The sequence below is a fragment of the Garra rufa genome, chromosome 8 (assembly GCF_049309525.1).
Source record: "Garra rufa chromosome 8, GarRuf1.0, whole genome shotgun sequence".
NCBI classification, from domain to species: Eukaryota; Metazoa; Chordata; class Actinopteri; order Cypriniformes; family Cyprinidae; genus Garra; species Garra rufa.
The window spans coordinates 24,347,914-24,366,426 of record NC_133368.1 but is presented as its reverse complement, the minus strand read 5'-3'; the positions used below and the strand labels follow the sequence as shown (position 1 = coordinate 24,366,426).

Genomic DNA, 18,513 nt, shown 5'->3' with positions numbered 1-18,513 from the left:
TTCTGTTTCTCCTTCATGGCAGAATGCAAGTTGGATGTTCTTTTGGGATTTGATGTAAATTCACAGGGCATCTTTGCTGCTCAGAAGTCCTTAGAGATGAAGATGAATTCAATTCTCCAACGCATTACCCAGATGCAGGGCATCAGCTGCACTTCTGGCCAGGTTCCCTCAATACAAGTGGGCATGTTAGCGATGGACAGTGCTACTGAACCTTTTCAGCTGGACTTCACCAACAAATACACAGAGCTACTTGAGCCCTTCAAGGCCCTCCGAAACCGTGGACCTTTCGTTCTAAATGGTGCCACAATCAAAGCTTATGCTGAAAGATTCAAGAGTCAGCCTGCAGATCGTGTCAAGGTACATTCTTTTCTTTTAGGGCACATTTTAAACTTTAAAAAATCTAACCATATTGTGTATATATATATTGTATGTTCTTTGTGTATCTCTGTATATTTATAAAGGATTATTTGTATTAAAAATTAAATTAATTGCGGTTTTACATCCATAAAGGTTGTGATCCACTTGACTGATGGATTAGATGCCCAGTATAACATCCTGAAAGAGGAAGTTCAACTGATGCGTTCAGCTGGTAAGAGTGATCATGATAACAGATAATGAAAATGTGTGATGAATTTTTATTCTATTTAAATTTTTATTTTATTTAATCATTACTTCACACTCAAATACCAACAGGTTCTCCAGTATTTTGGAATGTTTGTTGTTGATGATGATGATTTTTCTTTTTTTCTTAAGGTATCAGTAGTTTCATTCTTGTTGCCCTGGAAAGAGTGCCACGATTTGAGGATGCAGTTCTCTTGGAATATGGCCGTGGCTTTAGGTACACACGACCCCTGCGTGTCAATTTAATGGACTTGGAATATGAACTTCTGGAAGAACTGGTAAGAATTGTCCTCATTGCTCAATCAAATAAACACACTAAGGGATGGCCTACTACAATGACGAAAAGAAATGAATATGTTTGTCTAATATGATTGTGGTTGTCTCTTTTTAAGGATAACATTGCTGAGCGGGAATGCTGTTCAGTTCCATGCAAGTGTAATGGCCAGAGAGGGGACAGAGGAGCTGTTGGGTTCTCCGGAATAAAGGTTTAAATTAATTTTTCGAGAAACAACATATTTATACTACAACACAGATAAAAAATTATGAAATTTGACAGTGTTTGCTCATGTCAATGTTTGATTGTCTTTAGGGTCAATCTGGTGGTCAAGGCTACAGTGGACATCCTGGTGATGAAGGTGGTCCGGTGAGCATGTATTAATATTTACTATGAATATATAAAAGGATTTAAAAGGCATATTTTTTTCACTCGCTTTTGTCTGTGATCCAACATATACATTCTCACCAGTTTCTAATTGCCTAATTTCTCACTATACATAAATTTGCATTCATTTTACAGCATGCACTAACACTAAAAAAATAGATCCTATACATACCTTTTCACAGTGTTGTGGTAAAATGTTACGGAATGCGTGTTACATAATCACAAATACAAAACAATTCCATTCCTACCCCATATCTATCATCAACATAAGAATTTACCATGAACAACTTGAAACTTCACTGTCGTCATTAAATCAATGTCCATCTATTATGTAGAAGGCAACATTTTGACAAAATGTAGCATTTGTACAAGTTTCATAAATGTGATAATCCATATTTTCTCAGGGAGAGAGAGGTCCACCTGGTGTAAATGGAACTCAAGGATTCCAAGGATGTCCAGGTCCAAGAGGTGTTAAAGTAAGTTGAACTAAATTTCATCTAAGCAGGCACATTATGATTAAAATATATGATGTGACTAATCCAATGTATTTGTTTTACTTTTATTTAGGGATCTCGAGGATACAATGGTGAAAAGGTAAAAACTCCTTATATATAACCCTTTTGTAATCATGTCATAGTAAATAATAGTATTCCAACATGATTAACATTTAAATTTCAACACCAGAATATGTTTAATTGATAGCATTTTTGTTTTGTTTTAGGGTGAAATAGGAGAGATTGGTTTAGATGGAATCAATGGAGAGGAGGTCAGCTATTTTTTTATTTTGTTTTTAGTGATCAGTTGTTCAATGGTTTGTACAAGTCTTTGTGTATGCCAATTAAAATCTGCTGTTGTCTTTCAGGGAAAAAGTGGCGTTGCTGGCCCTCCAGGAGATAGAGGAAACCCTGGCCAAAGGGTAAGTCATGTAGAATATAGTTGTGGGTAGAGTCATGTCGAATATATTCAAAATTAAGAATTTTGCTTTATCATATTTTTGTGTGTTTTTAGGGACCTAAAGGGGCCAAAGGCCAAGCGGGAGATGTTGGTCAGACTGGAATCCGTGGTGATCCAGTATGTATTAAATAAATAGTCAGATATTATGTACTTAAAGATTTGACTTAATTTAGAATGAGTATATCTTCCTTCAATAAGTAGGTTGATGCTGTTGTTGTTGTTTTAGGGAATCCCAGGAAGAGACAACAACCAGAGAGGACCAAAAGGTGATCCAGGCGATGCTGGCCCACCGGTATGGTTAATTATTATTTTTAACCTAGTTGATGCTGTATGTCATTCTGGTAGATTCTTTCATTTGTTTGATCATGTCTGGTCAAGACATGTTCATAAATCAATATTGTAAAGTACCAAGCTTAATCTCAGTTTTGTTTATAGTTCTGCACTATAATAATCTTATTTTACAAATCATAGAAATTTATTCTCACTCGATTAAATAATTGTTTCTCATTACATGTCATTTTAGCCTCTGGCCATGATCAAACTGTAAGAGTTGCTGCACATTTTGTGTGTGTACTAATAAATAGTGTGTTGTGTCTTTATGAATAAAATCCACAACTGTTATGGAATCTTGAAGTTCACTGAATTTTTTTTTTTTAGGGAGAACCAGGGGTGGACGGAAATAAGGGAGGTCCTGGTGAACCAGGCAGACGGGTATGCTTCCTCAACCAAAGAGAATGTCTTTTCAAAGAGAAAGATCATTTCAAACATTTCAAAAATAATCTCTTAAAACCCCAAACCAGCTAAATCAAAAGTTTAGAATCTAAAGCCTTAAAAGAAAACTGATATGAGATGAAAATAATTTTCTAATTTGCCTTTGATAGCTATTCAGATTAGTACTTATCTCAATTTTAAGACATGTTGTCTATGGCAATATTTGAAGTGTTATGTGTAAGATGCATGAAATGTTGAATGACGGATGTTCTGTTTATAATCTTATTCACCTTATTCTCTTTTGAAAAAGGGCTCTGATGGTAGAAGGGGACCTCCTGGTCAAGCTGTAAGTACACATATAAACTATTTCATGCCATTGAGAGACATAAACATTATTTTAACACTTTCATCAAGAGCTGTTGTTTCTAAACATTTTTTGAATATATTGATTTTCTTTTTTTAATTTGTTGAATTTATCAATGGTCCTGTTGCATTTTTAGGGTGCTGCTGGAAGGCCAGGAACTGATGGTTTAGCAGGAGAGACAGGAATTGGAGGATCTCGGGTAAATTAATCGGTTGTAAAAAGTAGGATAGGCCCTTGACATGTTGTGCATGCAATTGCATACATTATGGTTTAATATGGTTTACAGTCTGGTTACATTTATTTATTTTGTATGCACAAATATGCACACCTACCTTAAAATAAAATGTTCAATATTATTACCAAATAGAAAAATATATATAAGATGTAATATAAATATTGTGTATCTGTAATTGATTCAGGGTCCTGCTGGACCAATTGGAACACCTGGTTTAAGAGGAGAGGATGGAAACCCTGGTCCAAGGGTAAGAAAAGTTCAAGCATGTTCCTTTTTTTTCTATGATACTAAACAGACAATTCTATCAAGGATAATGACAATTAGTGTGTGGACAAAATGTTTAATACTCTTGCACACACACAAATAAAATAACATTTTGATTTATTAAAACATTTCATTATTAAAATAAAATAAAAAATACACTGTTTTCTATGAGGAACAGATTTATCTAATTTTTAATATATTTTCAGGGTCCAGGAGGATTGCCAGGACCTGCTGGAGAAAAGGGTAGAAGAGGTGCCCTTGGCCGGAAGGTACTTGTTATCTTAAGCAAGATTTATCAGTTTATTGCCAGGCAGTTACACTCTCATGTTCCAGTAACCATTGGCAAGCCTAATGATTTTTTTAAAGAAAACATCTCCGTGTTAACTTAAAGCAAAGCTTTTGGGGAGTTTGTATTTGTACAATTTGGGAACAGGAAATTAACTCACATTTTTGTTTCAATGCATTAGTGTGAGAATTAGGGCGCTCTTTCAGCTATCAAATGTATGACCGTTGCAGCTTTTATACATTTTTATTTCTAATATTATGATTCACTTTTTCTCATTCACTCTAAAGGGTGAACCAGGGGAGCCAGGACCTAAAGGTGTCGTTGGACCCCTGGGACCCCGTGGGGAGCCTGTAAGTGAGGAGTCAAAGTCTGCACTAGTCATACCAAATACATTTTATACACTGTAACAAATGCTAATAAATGTCAGCATTATTATATGTGACCCTGGACCACAAAACCAGTTTTAGCATGGGTATATTTGTAGCAATAGCCAAAAATACATTGTATGGGTCAAAGTTATAGATTTTTATTTTATGCCAAAAATCATTAGGATATTAAGTAAAGATCATGTTCCATGAAGATATTTAGTAAATTTTCTACTGTAAATATATCAAAACTTAATATGCACCATCAGATTCCAAATAGTTGTATCTCAGCCAAATAGGAAATGGAAAGTCTATTTATTCAGCTTTCAGATTATGTATGAATCCCTTATGACTGGTTTTGTGGTCCAGGGTCAAATATAAAACATTCACAAATTGATTAAATAATTATAAACATTATTTCCGTATTAAAACACATAGCACATTGTTCATTTATAAGATCAATCAGCTGTATATCAGCAGTTTAGCCTAGATCAAACTAATGAGTTTTCTGTGTATACAGGGTGAGGATGGACGAGATGGGTTTGGTATACCTGGTCCCAAAGGAAGAAAGGTGAGTGTGTGTGTTTGTGTGTATCGAATGAGTTTAAACACAGTTTTTTCATGCTTGTTCAATGAACCATAAACAATTGTTGCACATGCACCTGTGGTAGATCCCATAGTTTACAGGCAGTAGGCAATTAAAGTACAAACACAGTACAATAACTTATGACATTAAAGAGACCTGCCCAGAGTCCCTGCTCACCTGCTTAAGGCCCAATCCCAATTCTATTTTATACCCCTTCGCCTACCCCTCGCCCCTTCCCCTTGTCCCTTGAAACAAAGTGTAAAGGGGAAGGGCTAAAATATTTCCCCTAAGAAATGGGACACCACTACAACACTGTTATACGTCATCATAGGTTGTCGCTAGTTCCTAATGTTATGTCAGAGGACATGCGCAGATGTTTATCACTCATTCCAAGATGTCAAAAAATGTTGTCATGTTTCAAAAAGTACAAATGTACGGTGTACGCGCCGTTCATTCACATGTGGCCGTAAGCAAAACAAACAACGCATTATCACATGCGCGGCAAATTGCTAATCAGTGTAGTGGTGCCTGGAGAAGTATATGCTTCATTTGTGAATTTCGTTTTCAACTTTCTCTTTGAACGCGTTCGTTTTCGTTTTTATTATTATGTACTGATTTAGATTACTGGTGCGGTAGACTTAGCGGGTGCAGGTGCATTAGGCGCAATCATCAAATACATTTCAAAGCAAGCCGGCTCCACGGTCCTGACTGCATCATCACTGCCTTTATTGGGTGTTTTTAGCGAATATTTACATTTATTCACATGACTGGATGTGGTGGACTGCCATGATTTTGGCGAATGCAGGACACTACTGAATGCACATCAGAGGGGATTTAAAAAGTGGAAGTGTGTATACACCGTATACCTGCGTACACCCTCCACTACACCACCGTTGCAAATTGCCGTGCCACTGGTCTTTCATGTTTCTAACATGCAGTCAAGTGTATATGACATAAAAATATATTTTGTAATATCGTGCAATCAGTGCTATCTGCTAGCAAACTTTAGCGATTTTTTTGCAAACGTTTATTTACAAAACAACACCATAAACACAAACACAAGATTGAAGGTAATATACATATAATGAAACATTGTCATCAAAATCCTTATTAAAGGCAAAAATTACTTATATTCACCTCTGCTTGCTCGAGTGAGCAGCCATGTTGGAAATTTCTCTTAGCCCTTCGTTTGAAGTGAGGTCCTGAAAAATCTTCGTTTGGAGGGCTATCTGGCCCTACCCCTTCCCCCTACCCCTCCAACCAAAAGAGAAATGAGACACCCCTACCCCTTCACGTGAACGCGCCAAACGAAGGGGTAGGGCTAAGTGTAGGGGTAAGGGGTAGAATTGGGATTGAGCCTAAATATGCAGTAGTCCTGCTGCAGGGAGGCATGAAGACTGCAGATAAACTGAGCAATGTAAAGAGTGATAAATTGCAATGTCTGTAATGTAACATACCTAAGACGCTGCTACAGGGAGACAGGAAGGACAGTTGATTTTCTGTGCAGTGGCAAACCACGTGTAACCCTCAAATGTGTTAGAGAGCTTGTCTCGGTGGACAAGTAGAGTAACATCTCATAGCAAGAACTGGCAAATCTGGTGCAGTTCATGAGGATGAGATACACTGTAGTACTTAATGCAGCTAATAGCCACATAAGATACTCACTGTGTCTTGATATAGACACCTATTTGTTCAGGGACTCATTATTTCATTTAGTTTCATCAAATGTCTGTGAAACTTGTTTAGTTTATGTCTCTATTATATGTAAGAGGATGCTTTTTTATGCTTTATATATTGAATTTTACACCGCTCACTCTTTAATGTTATTTTAGGGTGATGAAGGATTCCCTGGTTTCCCTGGAACAAAGGTGAGATTACTGAAGTTGTCAGTAGTTCTTATACTAATGCACTCGCTTTAAAATTTCCTGTGAAAAACTATGTCTAAATGTTTAATCTGAATTGATTCAAAGGGTGATGCAGGTGAATCTGGTACAAAGGGAGGACCTGGACCTAGAGGAAACAATGGCCAGAGGGTGAGCAATGTTGATTAAACAATTTTTAATAAGGTCAGTACATCCTTTCTGCCGGTAATCGTTGATCATTGATTTGTAGGGTACCTCAGGGGAACCTGGTGGACCAGGACAAAAGGGAGATATTGGATACCCTGGACCCTATGTAAGCACCATAGTTTATTATAATACTAAAAAACAAAACCCTTTCTTACAAATCTTTAAATACAGGAATGTTGAATTACTTTGAATTAACAAGGTGTCTAAGTTGAGGCATGACTAGGGACGTTCTTTCTTTCAGTGTACAATTCTCTCTGTAATTCATGAGCTTTGATTTACTCAAGCTGTTAACATTTTTTTTAACAAGTGACAGACATTAGTTTGGCGCACAAGAAAGCTCAGTGGAATAAATCCAGATTGTTCTACCCAGCTGTTGAGAAAGATTTTTTTTCTGTTTCTCAAAAACAGGGCCTAAAAGGACCCAGAGGAACTGGTGCAGTGGTATGTACTTTTATCCTTTCTTTCACTGTATAAGTGTCTCTTTATTGTTTAGTCCTACTTACATACTTGGACATACATTAATGGCAAAATGTTTTTGTTCTCACAGCAATGTGATCTGGTCAAGAAAATTAGGGATAACTGTCGTAAGTACACTGATTGTCTAGTGTCTAATTATGCTTTTTATCTTGAAGTTTGAGTTATATACTTTCTTATAGACATTGTTTTCAGTTCTAAAATATCTCTCTCTCTCTCTCTCTCTCTCTCTCTCTCTCTCTCTCTCTCTCTCTCTCTCTCTCTCTCTCTCTCTCTCTCTTTAGCCTGCTGCTATGGTAAGTGAATAATGAACAATCATTTCTGCATTTGCACTGTACTGTTAGGGTCACATTTTTAAGCACTCCTTCCATAATTCTGTACTTTAGCTTTTGAGTTTCTACTTCCTCAGGTGCTCAGGAATGTCCTCTGTACCCTACTGAGTTGGCCTTTGCCCTGGATGCATCAGATGGTGTATCACGCTCTGCTTTCAACAACATGCGGGACACTGTTCTCCGCCTGGTCGGTGACATCACTATTGCTGAGAGCAACTGTCCTCGAGGTGCCCGTGTTGCTCTAGCACTCTACAACAATGAGGTGACTACTGAGATCCGCTTTGCAGATACCCAGAAGAAGAGAGCACTTGTAGAGCGAGTTCAAGGGCTCCAGACTCAGCAGACCCGTAAGCAGCGCAGCTTGGAGACAGCCATGAACTTTGTTGCACAGAACACATTCAAGAGAGTCCGCAGTGGCTTCCTTGTGCGCAAGGTTGCTGTTTTCTTTGTCAACGGCCCTGTTACAGTCACACAAGAATTCAGTGCCGCTGCTCTGCGCCTCTACGATGCAGGAATTTCCTCTGTATTCCTCCTTAACCGTGAAGATCGCCAACTCTCAAGAGCCTTGCAGGTAGGGGCAGTAGAAGGGCAAATATTGTAATTTGTGGCTGTAAGCATAAGAACTATATTACTTTCCATTTGGCACTAGTATTGGTACAGATTTCTAATCATGCAATATCCTTCCTCACTCACCTGGGGTTTCACCAGCTGTTCTATTTAGAATTCGATTCATGGCAGTAGTTGATGCTTAGAAAACAAGGATTAGTTCACTTCCAGAAAAAAAAATTGCATAATTTACTCACCCCTGTGTCATCCAAGATGTTCATATCTTGCTTTCTTTTCAGTCAAAAAGAAATTAAGGTTTTTTTTTTCATTCCAGGGTTTTTCTTATATAGTGGACTTCAATGGGACCCAAAGGTTTGAAGGTCTAAATTGTAGTTTCGATCTACATGATCCCAGCCAAGAAATATTGGTCTTATCTAGCTCGACCTTGCGCATTATGTAATCATGCATGTGTGACATAGGCAGAAGTACCAAACTAGCATTTTTTTTTAAATAAACGTGCTAAGAAAGTCAAACGCTGTTTACAAAAAAAGTTAAAACAACGTCGGACAATTTTGAAGTTGGAGGAAAATATTAGATAGAGTTGCCCTACCCTACCTTTTTGAACCAAAGTACACAGACAAAGAACTTACCGCACGTGACTTTTCCAACATGCTAAAGCAATGCGTGAAGACGCGCATGCGCATTGCAGAGCTAGTGTAAGACGAGCATTTGTGGTTAAAAAAAAGACACTTGTTCCTCAGCTGGGATTGTGTAGAGCCCTTTGAACCTGCATTGCCATTTTAGACCTTCAACCCACTAATCCCCATTGAAGTCCACTATATGGAGAAAAATCCTGGAATGTTTTCCTCAAAAACCTTCATTTCTTTTCGACTAATGAAAGAAAGACATGAACATCTTGGATGACATTGGTGTCAAGTAACTTTGCGCCATCATTGAGGTAACTGCATCTTAAATAAATTTGTGGTGTTTGAAGTTAAATGGATGGAAGTGTCAATTCACACTCTATCTGACAGGTTTAATTAGTGTTTTATTGAACCACTAGTACATTAAGTTAAAACCTGACACCGCCAATTGCGTTTAACATAGTTATTAAGTATGTTACATTTATTCTGTTTCAGATTAACAACACTGCCTTAGCCCAGGTTATCGTCCTGCCCTCACCTGGAAGTGCTGAATACAACAATGTCATCAAGAAGATCATGACCTGCCATATTTGCCTGGGTAAAACTGTTATCATGCATAAGAGAGTCCAGCATAACAAGAAACTTTTTTTAACTGTAAAACAGTAACAACATGTTCAAAGATCATTTTTCTTCTTTATAATTTTTTTCAGACTTCTGTGCCCCGGATCAGATGTGTGATTATGTCCCACCACGTGGAGTCCGAGACCGAAGGGATCCCGCCACTGACTTGGACATCGACATGGCCTTCGTTCTTGACAGTTCAGAGAGCACCTGGCCCTCCGTCTTCACAGAGACAAAGCAATATGTCTCTCAAATGGTAGAACAGCTAGAGCTGTCCCCTGACCCAGCCAGCTCTACCCATCATGCTCGAGTAGCACTTGTTCAGCATGCACCTTATGAATACTTGCACAATAGCAGTGGACTTCCCATCAGCATCACGTTTGGTTTGACTGATCACAAGACAGCAAACAGTGTCCGAAGCTTCCTACAAAATAAGGTGCACCAGCTGGAAGGAGGACGGGCCCTTGCAGATGCTCTTGAAGGCACTGTTGAACATGTGTTTGAGAAGGCACCACATCCCCGCCATTTGAAGGTATTAGTTCTGTTGGTGACTGGATCAGTTGAACAGCATGAGGAGAGGATAATAAGGACTGCCACTGAAGTTAAATGCAAAGGATACTTCATAGTGGTGATGGCAGTTGGAAAGCTGTTCAGTGCAGGTGATGTCCGTGTCCTGTCCCAAGTGGCAAGCGAGCCTTCAGATGTATTCTTTAAGAGGGTGGATAGACCTTCAGGCTTCTATGATGATCATATTCAGACATTTGCCAGACTGCTGCCCAAGTACCTTGGCCGTAAGTCACAGTATTTTTTTTTTAATTCTCAAAATGTCCATTGATGTGTTAGCCTGTTTTTTTGTACCAAGTTTTCTCCAGGAAATGTTATTGACAGTTTCTTCATTCTCTCTGTGTAGTTGAAAATGCTTTCTACATGTCACCTGAAGTCGCTCAGAAGTGTCAGTGGTATCAGAGTGACCAGCCTCGCAAATTCCCATTTAATTTGCCAAAAACAGAGGAGTGAGTATATTTAAGACAGTGGGAGTCTCTAAATCATTTAATTCACATTAATATTGAGTTGATACATTGTGTTAATGTTGCTATGGTGTCTTTATCCAGGAAACACGAGAAGAATCATGGACATCAGGAGGTTCATGACAGGAAACATAAAGGTACTGACAGTATGCATCGTAGGTTGTAAGTATTTGTTTATAGAGAAATGCTTGGGGTTGAAATATGGACACATTGTGTGTATGTTTGTGTTCAGATGCAGGTATGGACAAAATGCATCTGGTTAACGTCACCTCCAGTGGATTCTCCCTACAGTGGTTGAGTGGCGATTCAAAGGCAACCCATGAGGTTACTGTGACTCGCCTGAAGGATCATAGTCTGGTGCTAAGGAAAAATGTGACCGGCAGCCATCTCTCTATTTCTGAGCTGGAGGCAGCCGAAACCTATCACGTAGTGGTCAACACTCACAGTGGCAATGGTAATGTTGCCAGCACCTACAAAGGCATTGTTCCCACAAGTAAGCTCATGTTTTTTCTTATAAATTACTCTGTGTGGTTATGAATTAAAGGAACATGTTGTGTAGCTGAGATTATGCACTAAATAAACAGCTGCAAAAGCTTCCTTATTTGCAAAGAGATAGAAACACAGTGCACTTAACGCCACAAAAGGACAAGAAACTACGCTTAAACCTTATTTGGTTAGTGAAGGTGATTTGCGACCTGTGCTGGAACACAATTTTTTTAGTGAAATTTTTAGTGTAGCTTATAGTCCGTTTCTAACAGTTATTGGGTGGCTTTTGACTTACAGACGTTTTTTCTCTTTTTGAAGCTGTTCAGCTTTAGCTCTTATTTTCTAGAGCAAAAAAAGCAGGCTGGATGTCCTACTAAAGAGCATACTTCATGTTCCCTGATCATTAAAATTTTATCATTTAAACATCAATAAAGTAAATCAATAACATATATTTTTTATATTGATTGATTGATTGATTCATTAACTTTTCCAGCTGTTTTTTTATGCTGGGAAGTGCTGAATGGTGTTAACGTTATATTCATTCTTCTGAACAGAATCAGCACATAAGAAGGTACTTACTGTAAAAGAAGTGATGGGAATTGCGCCCACTGCACCCTTGAGTAAACCAGAAACAAGTAAGTGACAGAGAATTTGCTTCACAGATTTTATCAGATTTTTTTTGCACATTTAATATACTGTAGTATAACAGAGCTATGTGTTTTTTGATGACTCTAGCTTCCGTATTGTTACATAGAGGTAGTACAAAATATGAATGCTTTAGAAAACTATAAGCACGACAAGATCTAGCTAACCTCAAATGTGTCTTTTTAAACAGAACCACAAGAACAGAAAATTTTCAATGCCAGTGAAACGATGGATATGATTTCCACTGCACCCTTGAGTAAACCAGAAATTAGTAAGTGACAGAATATCAGAATATATCACCGGCAGAATTGTTGATAAAGTTTTACAAATTAAAATGAATGAATAATGAATAAAAGATAACATGTAAAGAAGAGAAAGAGGAAATACTGTTTTTGGTAGACCTGTACATACAGCTGAAGTCAAAAGTTTACATACACCTTGCAGAATCTGCTAAATGTTATTTATTTTAACAAAATAAGAGGAATCATACAAAATGCATGTTATTTTTTATTTAGTACTGTCCTGAATAAGATATTAAAAGATGTTTACATATAGTCTTTAGAGAAAATAATAGTTTTTAAATAGAATTTATAAAAAATTACGCAAAATAAGATTTAAAATAAGAAAATTTAGGCAAAATATGAAAAATGCACACATCCTCATTCTTTTCAAAAGTTTACACCCCTGGCTCTTAATGCACCTTTTTTCCTTCTGGAGTGTCAGTGAGCATTTGATCCTTCTGTAATAGCTCCATATGAGTCCCTCAGTTGTCCTCAGTGTGAAAAAAAAAAATTAACATTTTGCAGATTCTGAAAGGTGTATGTAAACTTTTGACCTCAACTGTAGTGAAAAGTTCGATAAGTAAGAAAGCATTTATTATGACCAAAAACTCTGATTTCTGCAGGATCTAGTTAACCTCAGATTTCTTGTCAACAGAATCAACAGAACAGAAGGTTCTTACTCCAATTGAAGTGATGGGGATCGCGGCAGATCAGAAGGTTCCGAGTGAAGCAAAGCGGATTGTGTCCTCTGCACACTTAAGTAAATCAGAAACTAGTAAGTGACATATGTATCACCAAGAGAATTTTTCTAAATAACATGCAAAGCAGAGGGAATACTGTTTTTAATACATCTTGCTCTCATACTGTATATAATTGAGAGTTTGATAAGTAAGAAAGCATTTATGATGACTGAAAACTATGATTTCTGCAGTATCCAGTTAACCTCAGACTTCTTTTGAACAGAATCAGTGGAACACAAGATTATTACACCAAGTGAAGTGATTGCACACCCTGCACCCCCTGCACCCTTCAGTAAATCAGAAATTAGTAAGTGACACAGAGTATTTGATCTATAATCTATGTAAGATTTTACTTCAGTACAGAGAAACTTCTTTGGAAATTTCATTGGAATCAAAGTTTGTATAAAACAAACAACACTATGAACAGATCTAATTCATTCGTATAGTACATTCTCCTATGTTTATTTTGAGATCCCCTCCTTTTAATACTTCCATTCTCTTCAGAGTGAGCATAAAAGCATTAATGTTGGCTGAAAGCAATGAGCTCTGCGAAATCTAATTAACTGAGATCTGGTCTTTTTTAACAGAAACAGTGGAGCAGAAGGTTCCAAGTGAAGCAAAGGGGATTGTGTCTACTGCACCATTAAGTAAACCAGAAATAAGTAAGTAATGCTGAGGAATAACTCTACAGTCAATATCTGCAAAAGGATTTTTGCATGTTAAAAATAGCTGAATCTGAAAAGCTTCTGTGTCTGTGTGTGTGATTCTAATCCACAAACAGCACATGCATCAGCTTAAATGAATTGATGTTTTTCATTTACTTGTTTGTGAGCTTCTCAGACAAGTTTTCTATTTGATTTTTTGGAAAACATCTTGTTTAAATCATACATGAAAGAAGCACTGTGGGTGCTTTGAAATAAAAAAAAACATGTCATTAGAGGTTTCTTGTGTTTAAGAACAGTCAAACATCAAATGTCTGCATATACAATATTACTATTGCTGATTGTTTAAAAGACAAAATAATATATAAATGTGTAAATGTACCAGTCAGAGCAGCTTATAACACATGTTAAAGGAAAATCTGTACTGTGAATGATGATTACTTAATTCTGTTAGGACGGAGGCCTTCGGCATTTCAAAACAATGAGATCATTGTTTTTATAAGCTGGTAATAGGGAAGCCCATTTAATTCAGGGTGGTTTGACTTTTAACATAAATGCATCAGCAAAAATGAATAAACTAGCCTAAACTGTATTGAACTAGACATTGTTTGACTCGATAACCCACTAGCAAAGTGCAATACTTACTTTGTAGGGGGGAAAATGGTTGTTTCACATAAAAGGCAGCTTTACTCTGTAGGGGTTATGAAGCAGAGATTTGTGAGATGGCCCCAGCACAAACACAGTTAATGAGACTGACATCAAACTAATTACCTGCAGATGGCTAATGTAGAGCTCATAAATCAAATGAACTGCAAAAGGCATATAAAACATATATGTGTTTTTGCAAACATGGTCACTATTTTCTTTTCTTTTTTCCTTGCGGTATTTTGGTCCAGTGACCAAGTATTTGGACCGCCAGTGCTGATAATACTAAAGAATGCAATTGAAAAAAAAATCTTGCATAATTTTAACTTCTGTGTTTTTGTTTGCGCTTGGTTTTTATTTTCTGTTTATGTAACTTTTGTATTATCCCAACTGCTACAACACTGTAAAAAGTTTTTACCAGTTTCAACTTAAGAACGTAAGTTCAGCAGCTGCCTTAAAATTTTAAGTTAAATCAACTTCGAACTACTATTCATTTCAACTCAAGACAATAAAATTAGTTAAAATGATTTGTACTTTTAAGTTGATTTAATTTATGAGTTGAAATTACTTGTACTTTAAAGTTGATTTAACTTAAAATTTTAATGCAGCTGCTAAACTTAAGTTTTTAAATTTTAAATTGAAACTTTTTACAGTAAACTACTACTACTACTACTACTAATGAATGCATTTAGAAACTTGACTCCTATTATGATCCAAAGATATTTACATAATATCTCTAAAAAGCAAACTCTAAAAAGCCTTGAAGTTTGAATTCAAGTCTGATTTCAGTTTACTGACAACACTAACGGTCTTTGTCTTTTCTCTTTCATGATAAACCCTCTTTGTTTGTCTCTGTGTGTTTGCATGTTTCAGCTAACAATCTAATGGACCCATGTTCACTTGACTTTGACACTGGACTGCCATGCAAAGATTACCAAGCTAAGTGGTACTTTGACAGAAAGAACGGATTCTGTACACAGTTCTGGTATGGAGGTTGTGGAGGAAATGACAATAGGTTTGAGACTGAGGCTGATTGCTTCAAACACTGCATGAAGAAAGGTACGTGTGCACTTTGACCCCTTGAACAGATCACTGCAGCGACTGATTTGTCCTGTTATTTCTATTTCGAAAACTTGAATTCTATAAAAGCTATGCATACAGGTTGCAGTACTCAAGGTTAAATTCTTAAATCTCAAAACAGAACGAAACCGAAACAATCTGTAGCTACAAAATTAGTTCAGTTATTAATTAGATGATTCATTTATTCTAAAGTATTTACAGCACACTAAATGTAGTGGTTTGTGCTATGGTACTCAATGGTAATTCACTTACTAACTCTAGCACACAAACAAACAAACAAACAAACAAAAAAAACCTTTGTTGTATTACTAGCCTAGAGACTTGGCTACTCCTAGGTATCTGAAAAAGAAGTACATTAAAACGAAAGATAGGAAAATTCTTGAATAAAAATAACTCTTTTTTTTTTTGTCTTCCACAGTGGCTGAGCCTAAAGCAATTGAAGATCACGTCAAATCTGTTCACCCCCCAGCACCCGCTCCAGGTCAGTCTACCGGTTACAGTAACCTTTCCTTCATTGTTTTACAACAGTCGTGAAGTGTTTAAACTCTGTTACAGGACCACTTTTATAAAATGCTATACTGAGAGCAATACATTTTAAATTCATAAGAAATTTATTTGTGGTAATGTCATATTAGTTTGCTTTTTTTATACTGGTTTATAACAGTAGAGATTGTTTTAAAGCAGGAAAATAACGAATTAATGCAAACTTCAAAAAAGAGGCAAATCCAAATTCAGTTATAAAGCAGCTGTAGCAAGACAATAGTGTCATTATTCAGCTCTAAGTAAGTTCAATGTTGGTTCAGTTCAACAACTGTGTAAAGTTAATTTATTATAAAACAAGTTCAATTTAGCTGTAAGCAGCTACAGTATACTGAAAACAGTACTGTTGTTATTCAGCTCGAATAATGTCTGATGCATGTACATTGGTTTACACAAAAAACATCCTGTCAGGGATAATAATGTGCAAAATATGGCTTGTGTGAAGGTCAAGAACTGCTTTCTTGCCAAAGACCTTGGCAAGCCATGTAGCTCACTTTCCTTAGTGAACAACGCTTTACCACATACCACTTTTTAATGATTCCTGGAAATAATTGAACCTAAATCATTGTGGAAATCAAGTGAACTGAAAGATTTATGTAGCGATAGCAATTTTTAGGGCAAATGTTATGTTGCAAGAAATCATGTTGGAGATGACATAACATATGAACGGCGTGTTCAGAGATGATAAACCTTAAAGTCAAGCCATCTAACTAACAAAACAAACCTGTTGTTTTCCAAAACTTCACTGAAATTATCTGAAAAGCTTTTGCAAATAGATATTTAATGAAAATTCTGTCATTTCTGTCATCTAACAGCTGCCCTGCGCTCCAGTGTGGAAATCTGCAAGCTACCAAAAGATGAGGGTTCCTGTGCTAAATTTGTGCTTAAATGGCATTATGACCCACTTAGTGGAAACTGTACCCGCTTCTGGTACGGAGGATGTGGAGGCAACCAGAATCGCTTTGATACACAAGATGAGTGTGAGGAAGCTTGTGGAAAAGGTGTGTTTACTTCTAAAAATAGCATGTCAAGGTGATCATGTCAAGGATTGTTTGATAAAAAAAAGAAAAATAAATTACTTCATATTTTTTGTTCTTAACAGCACCTCTTAAACAAGGGATCATCGCAGGAGTTAAAACATAGGAACTAATGAAGACTGTAAGCTAACCGCTGACAACACTCAGAGGCTATAGCACCTAAAAACAAGAAGCACAGCCACAGCCAAGATGCCTGCACTGGACCTTGCCAGAGGATTGATCCAAAGAAAACCTTGAAGTAGTATTTTCCACATAAGAAAAAAAGCAGAACAAGTTTCTTTGTTTCGTGCTGGTGCTACATTCACTTTTGTTTTAAATTGTTTGATTTTTCATGTGTGGGGGTTTGAAAAAAATCCCATTGTAAATGTCCAGGGCAATTTTTTTTCAAATGTTATGCTGTTTTAATCATGTGGTTTGCTTGTGGAAATATCTTGATCAAAACATATCAGTAAATCTTTGTAGTTAGGAGAAAAGTTCATGACAGTTTAGTTCCATTTTAGTCAATTTTGCTAAATTACTGCAATTCCCCCTATTACGTTGTTTTATTTTATTTTTTTAACTGCTTGGGGGGAAGAATTTTAATTGCTCTTCTTGGTCATACTGCTGGAGATCTCCACTGACTCTAAAATCTCCAAACAAATGTTGTTTTGATGTTAGATAAAATGACCATCATCTGAAGCAAGTCATAGGCATTTTTGGAGCCAAGTTTTGGTTTCAAAAAGCAATTGGAATGTATTTTTTAAACTGTATTTTTGGGGTTGGTGGGTTTTTGTTAACTTTGTATTTCACTTGGAAATGGGCAGATATAAATAAATTAGTCTTTATATAAAACTCTGTGCTTTCTTTTTACTTTTTGTAATGCATTCGATGCGTATCACGGTTAAAAGTGATTTTACTCTAGCTGTGAATCATGTTGAGAAGAATATCATTTTATGACTGATCATTCACTTTGAGTACTGCTGAGAGAACAAGAAATAAACGAACAGATGTGACCTTTGCATGCTCAAAGGAAAGCATGGTGTTTAATTCAGGACATACTGCATTGCCAGCTTATATTTCAGAGTTACAATAACAATATTGTCTCTTTCCTTTAACTCGCACACATACACAACGCCACACGTGATTCAGACTTTGAGAAATAAGAAAATGAATTAGCTTTTTGAAAGTGCAGGAACCTGTTTATATTAAAAAGAGGTAAGCTTCTGATTTCCTCTGTTCCACCGAAGCTGTAATTTCCTCCTTCCCCTGTGAACAGTTGCATTTTTTATCACACTGGAAATTACCCCAGGCAGCTTCATCAACAGACGTTTTATAAATCAAGCTCTATGGCAACTAGAGATAACAAACTTTGAGAAACATTTCACTGTGAACTCTGTCTGACCCTTTTAGAAAGATTAGAGTTTAGAAACAGGTTTTCATACTAACACTTCCTGATGAAACATTCCAAAACCAGTTCCAGTCATTCATATTCACAAAGTTATTGTAAATTGTTTAAAATGGAAGAGTGTATAATCTCCATCAACAGCTGAGTCAATAATGCATGAGTTATCCATTGTTCCATTCTTAAACTATATGTCAATCCACACATCTTATAAACACTTTACAAAGTGTCGCTTTCTGATTTGTTATGCACACG

General features: G+C 36.7%; 1 protein-coding gene across 4 annotated transcripts in view; it reads left to right on the top strand.

The window, feature by feature from the left end:
• The window catches only part of col6a3 (collagen, type VI, alpha 3), a 129,040-nt gene extending 111,332 nt beyond the window's left edge, over positions 1 to 17,708 (top strand). For 2 of the 4 annotated variants that reach the window (XM_073846182.1, XM_073846185.1), the window contains 38 exons: positions 23 to 357; positions 511 to 589; positions 754 to 899; positions 1,014 to 1,106; positions 1,211 to 1,264; positions 1,687 to 1,758; positions 1,850 to 1,876; positions 2,004 to 2,048; positions 2,145 to 2,198; positions 2,291 to 2,353; positions 2,463 to 2,528; positions 2,894 to 2,947; positions 3,258 to 3,293; positions 3,448 to 3,510; positions 3,731 to 3,793; positions 4,017 to 4,079; positions 4,384 to 4,446; positions 4,982 to 5,032; positions 6,880 to 6,915; positions 7,018 to 7,080; positions 7,160 to 7,222; positions 7,525 to 7,557; positions 7,664 to 7,697; positions 7,985 to 8,493; positions 9,608 to 9,710; positions 9,823 to 10,524; positions 10,644 to 10,746; positions 10,846 to 10,898; positions 10,994 to 11,254; positions 11,802 to 11,882; positions 12,083 to 12,163; positions 12,829 to 12,948; positions 13,137 to 13,220; positions 13,501 to 13,575; positions 15,094 to 15,279; positions 15,719 to 15,781; positions 16,656 to 16,841; positions 16,943 to 17,708. In XM_073846182.1, the coding sequence (XP_073702283.1) occupies positions 23 to 357; positions 511 to 589; positions 754 to 899; positions 1,014 to 1,106; positions 1,211 to 1,264; positions 1,687 to 1,758; positions 1,850 to 1,876; positions 2,004 to 2,048; positions 2,145 to 2,198; positions 2,291 to 2,353; positions 2,463 to 2,528; positions 2,894 to 2,947; positions 3,258 to 3,293; positions 3,448 to 3,510; positions 3,731 to 3,793; positions 4,017 to 4,079; positions 4,384 to 4,446; positions 4,982 to 5,032; positions 6,880 to 6,915; positions 7,018 to 7,080; positions 7,160 to 7,222; positions 7,525 to 7,557; positions 7,664 to 7,697; positions 7,985 to 8,493; positions 9,608 to 9,710; positions 9,823 to 10,524; positions 10,644 to 10,746; positions 10,846 to 10,898; positions 10,994 to 11,254; positions 11,802 to 11,882; positions 12,083 to 12,163; positions 12,829 to 12,948; positions 13,137 to 13,220; positions 13,501 to 13,575; positions 15,094 to 15,279; positions 15,719 to 15,781; positions 16,656 to 16,841; positions 16,943 to 16,983 (4,304 nt within the window). In that variant the 3' untranslated portion in view covers positions 16,984 to 17,708. Of the gene's footprint in view, positions 1 to 22; positions 358 to 510; positions 590 to 753; positions 900 to 1,013; positions 1,107 to 1,210; positions 1,265 to 1,686; positions 1,759 to 1,849; positions 1,877 to 2,003; positions 2,049 to 2,144; positions 2,199 to 2,290; positions 2,354 to 2,462; positions 2,529 to 2,893; positions 2,948 to 3,257; positions 3,294 to 3,447; positions 3,511 to 3,730; positions 3,794 to 4,016; positions 4,080 to 4,383; positions 4,447 to 4,981; positions 5,033 to 6,879; positions 6,916 to 7,017; positions 7,081 to 7,159; positions 7,223 to 7,524; positions 7,558 to 7,663; positions 7,701 to 7,874; positions 7,887 to 7,984; positions 8,494 to 9,607; positions 9,711 to 9,822; positions 10,525 to 10,643; positions 10,747 to 10,845; positions 10,899 to 10,993; positions 11,255 to 11,801; positions 11,883 to 12,082; positions 12,164 to 12,828; positions 12,949 to 13,136; positions 13,221 to 13,500; positions 13,576 to 15,093; positions 15,280 to 15,718; positions 15,782 to 16,655; positions 16,842 to 16,942 lie in introns of all 4 variants that reach the window. The other 2 variants (XM_073846183.1, XM_073846184.1) reach the window with 2 other exon arrangements.
• The last annotated feature ends 805 nt before the right edge of the window (positions 17,709 to 18,513 follow it).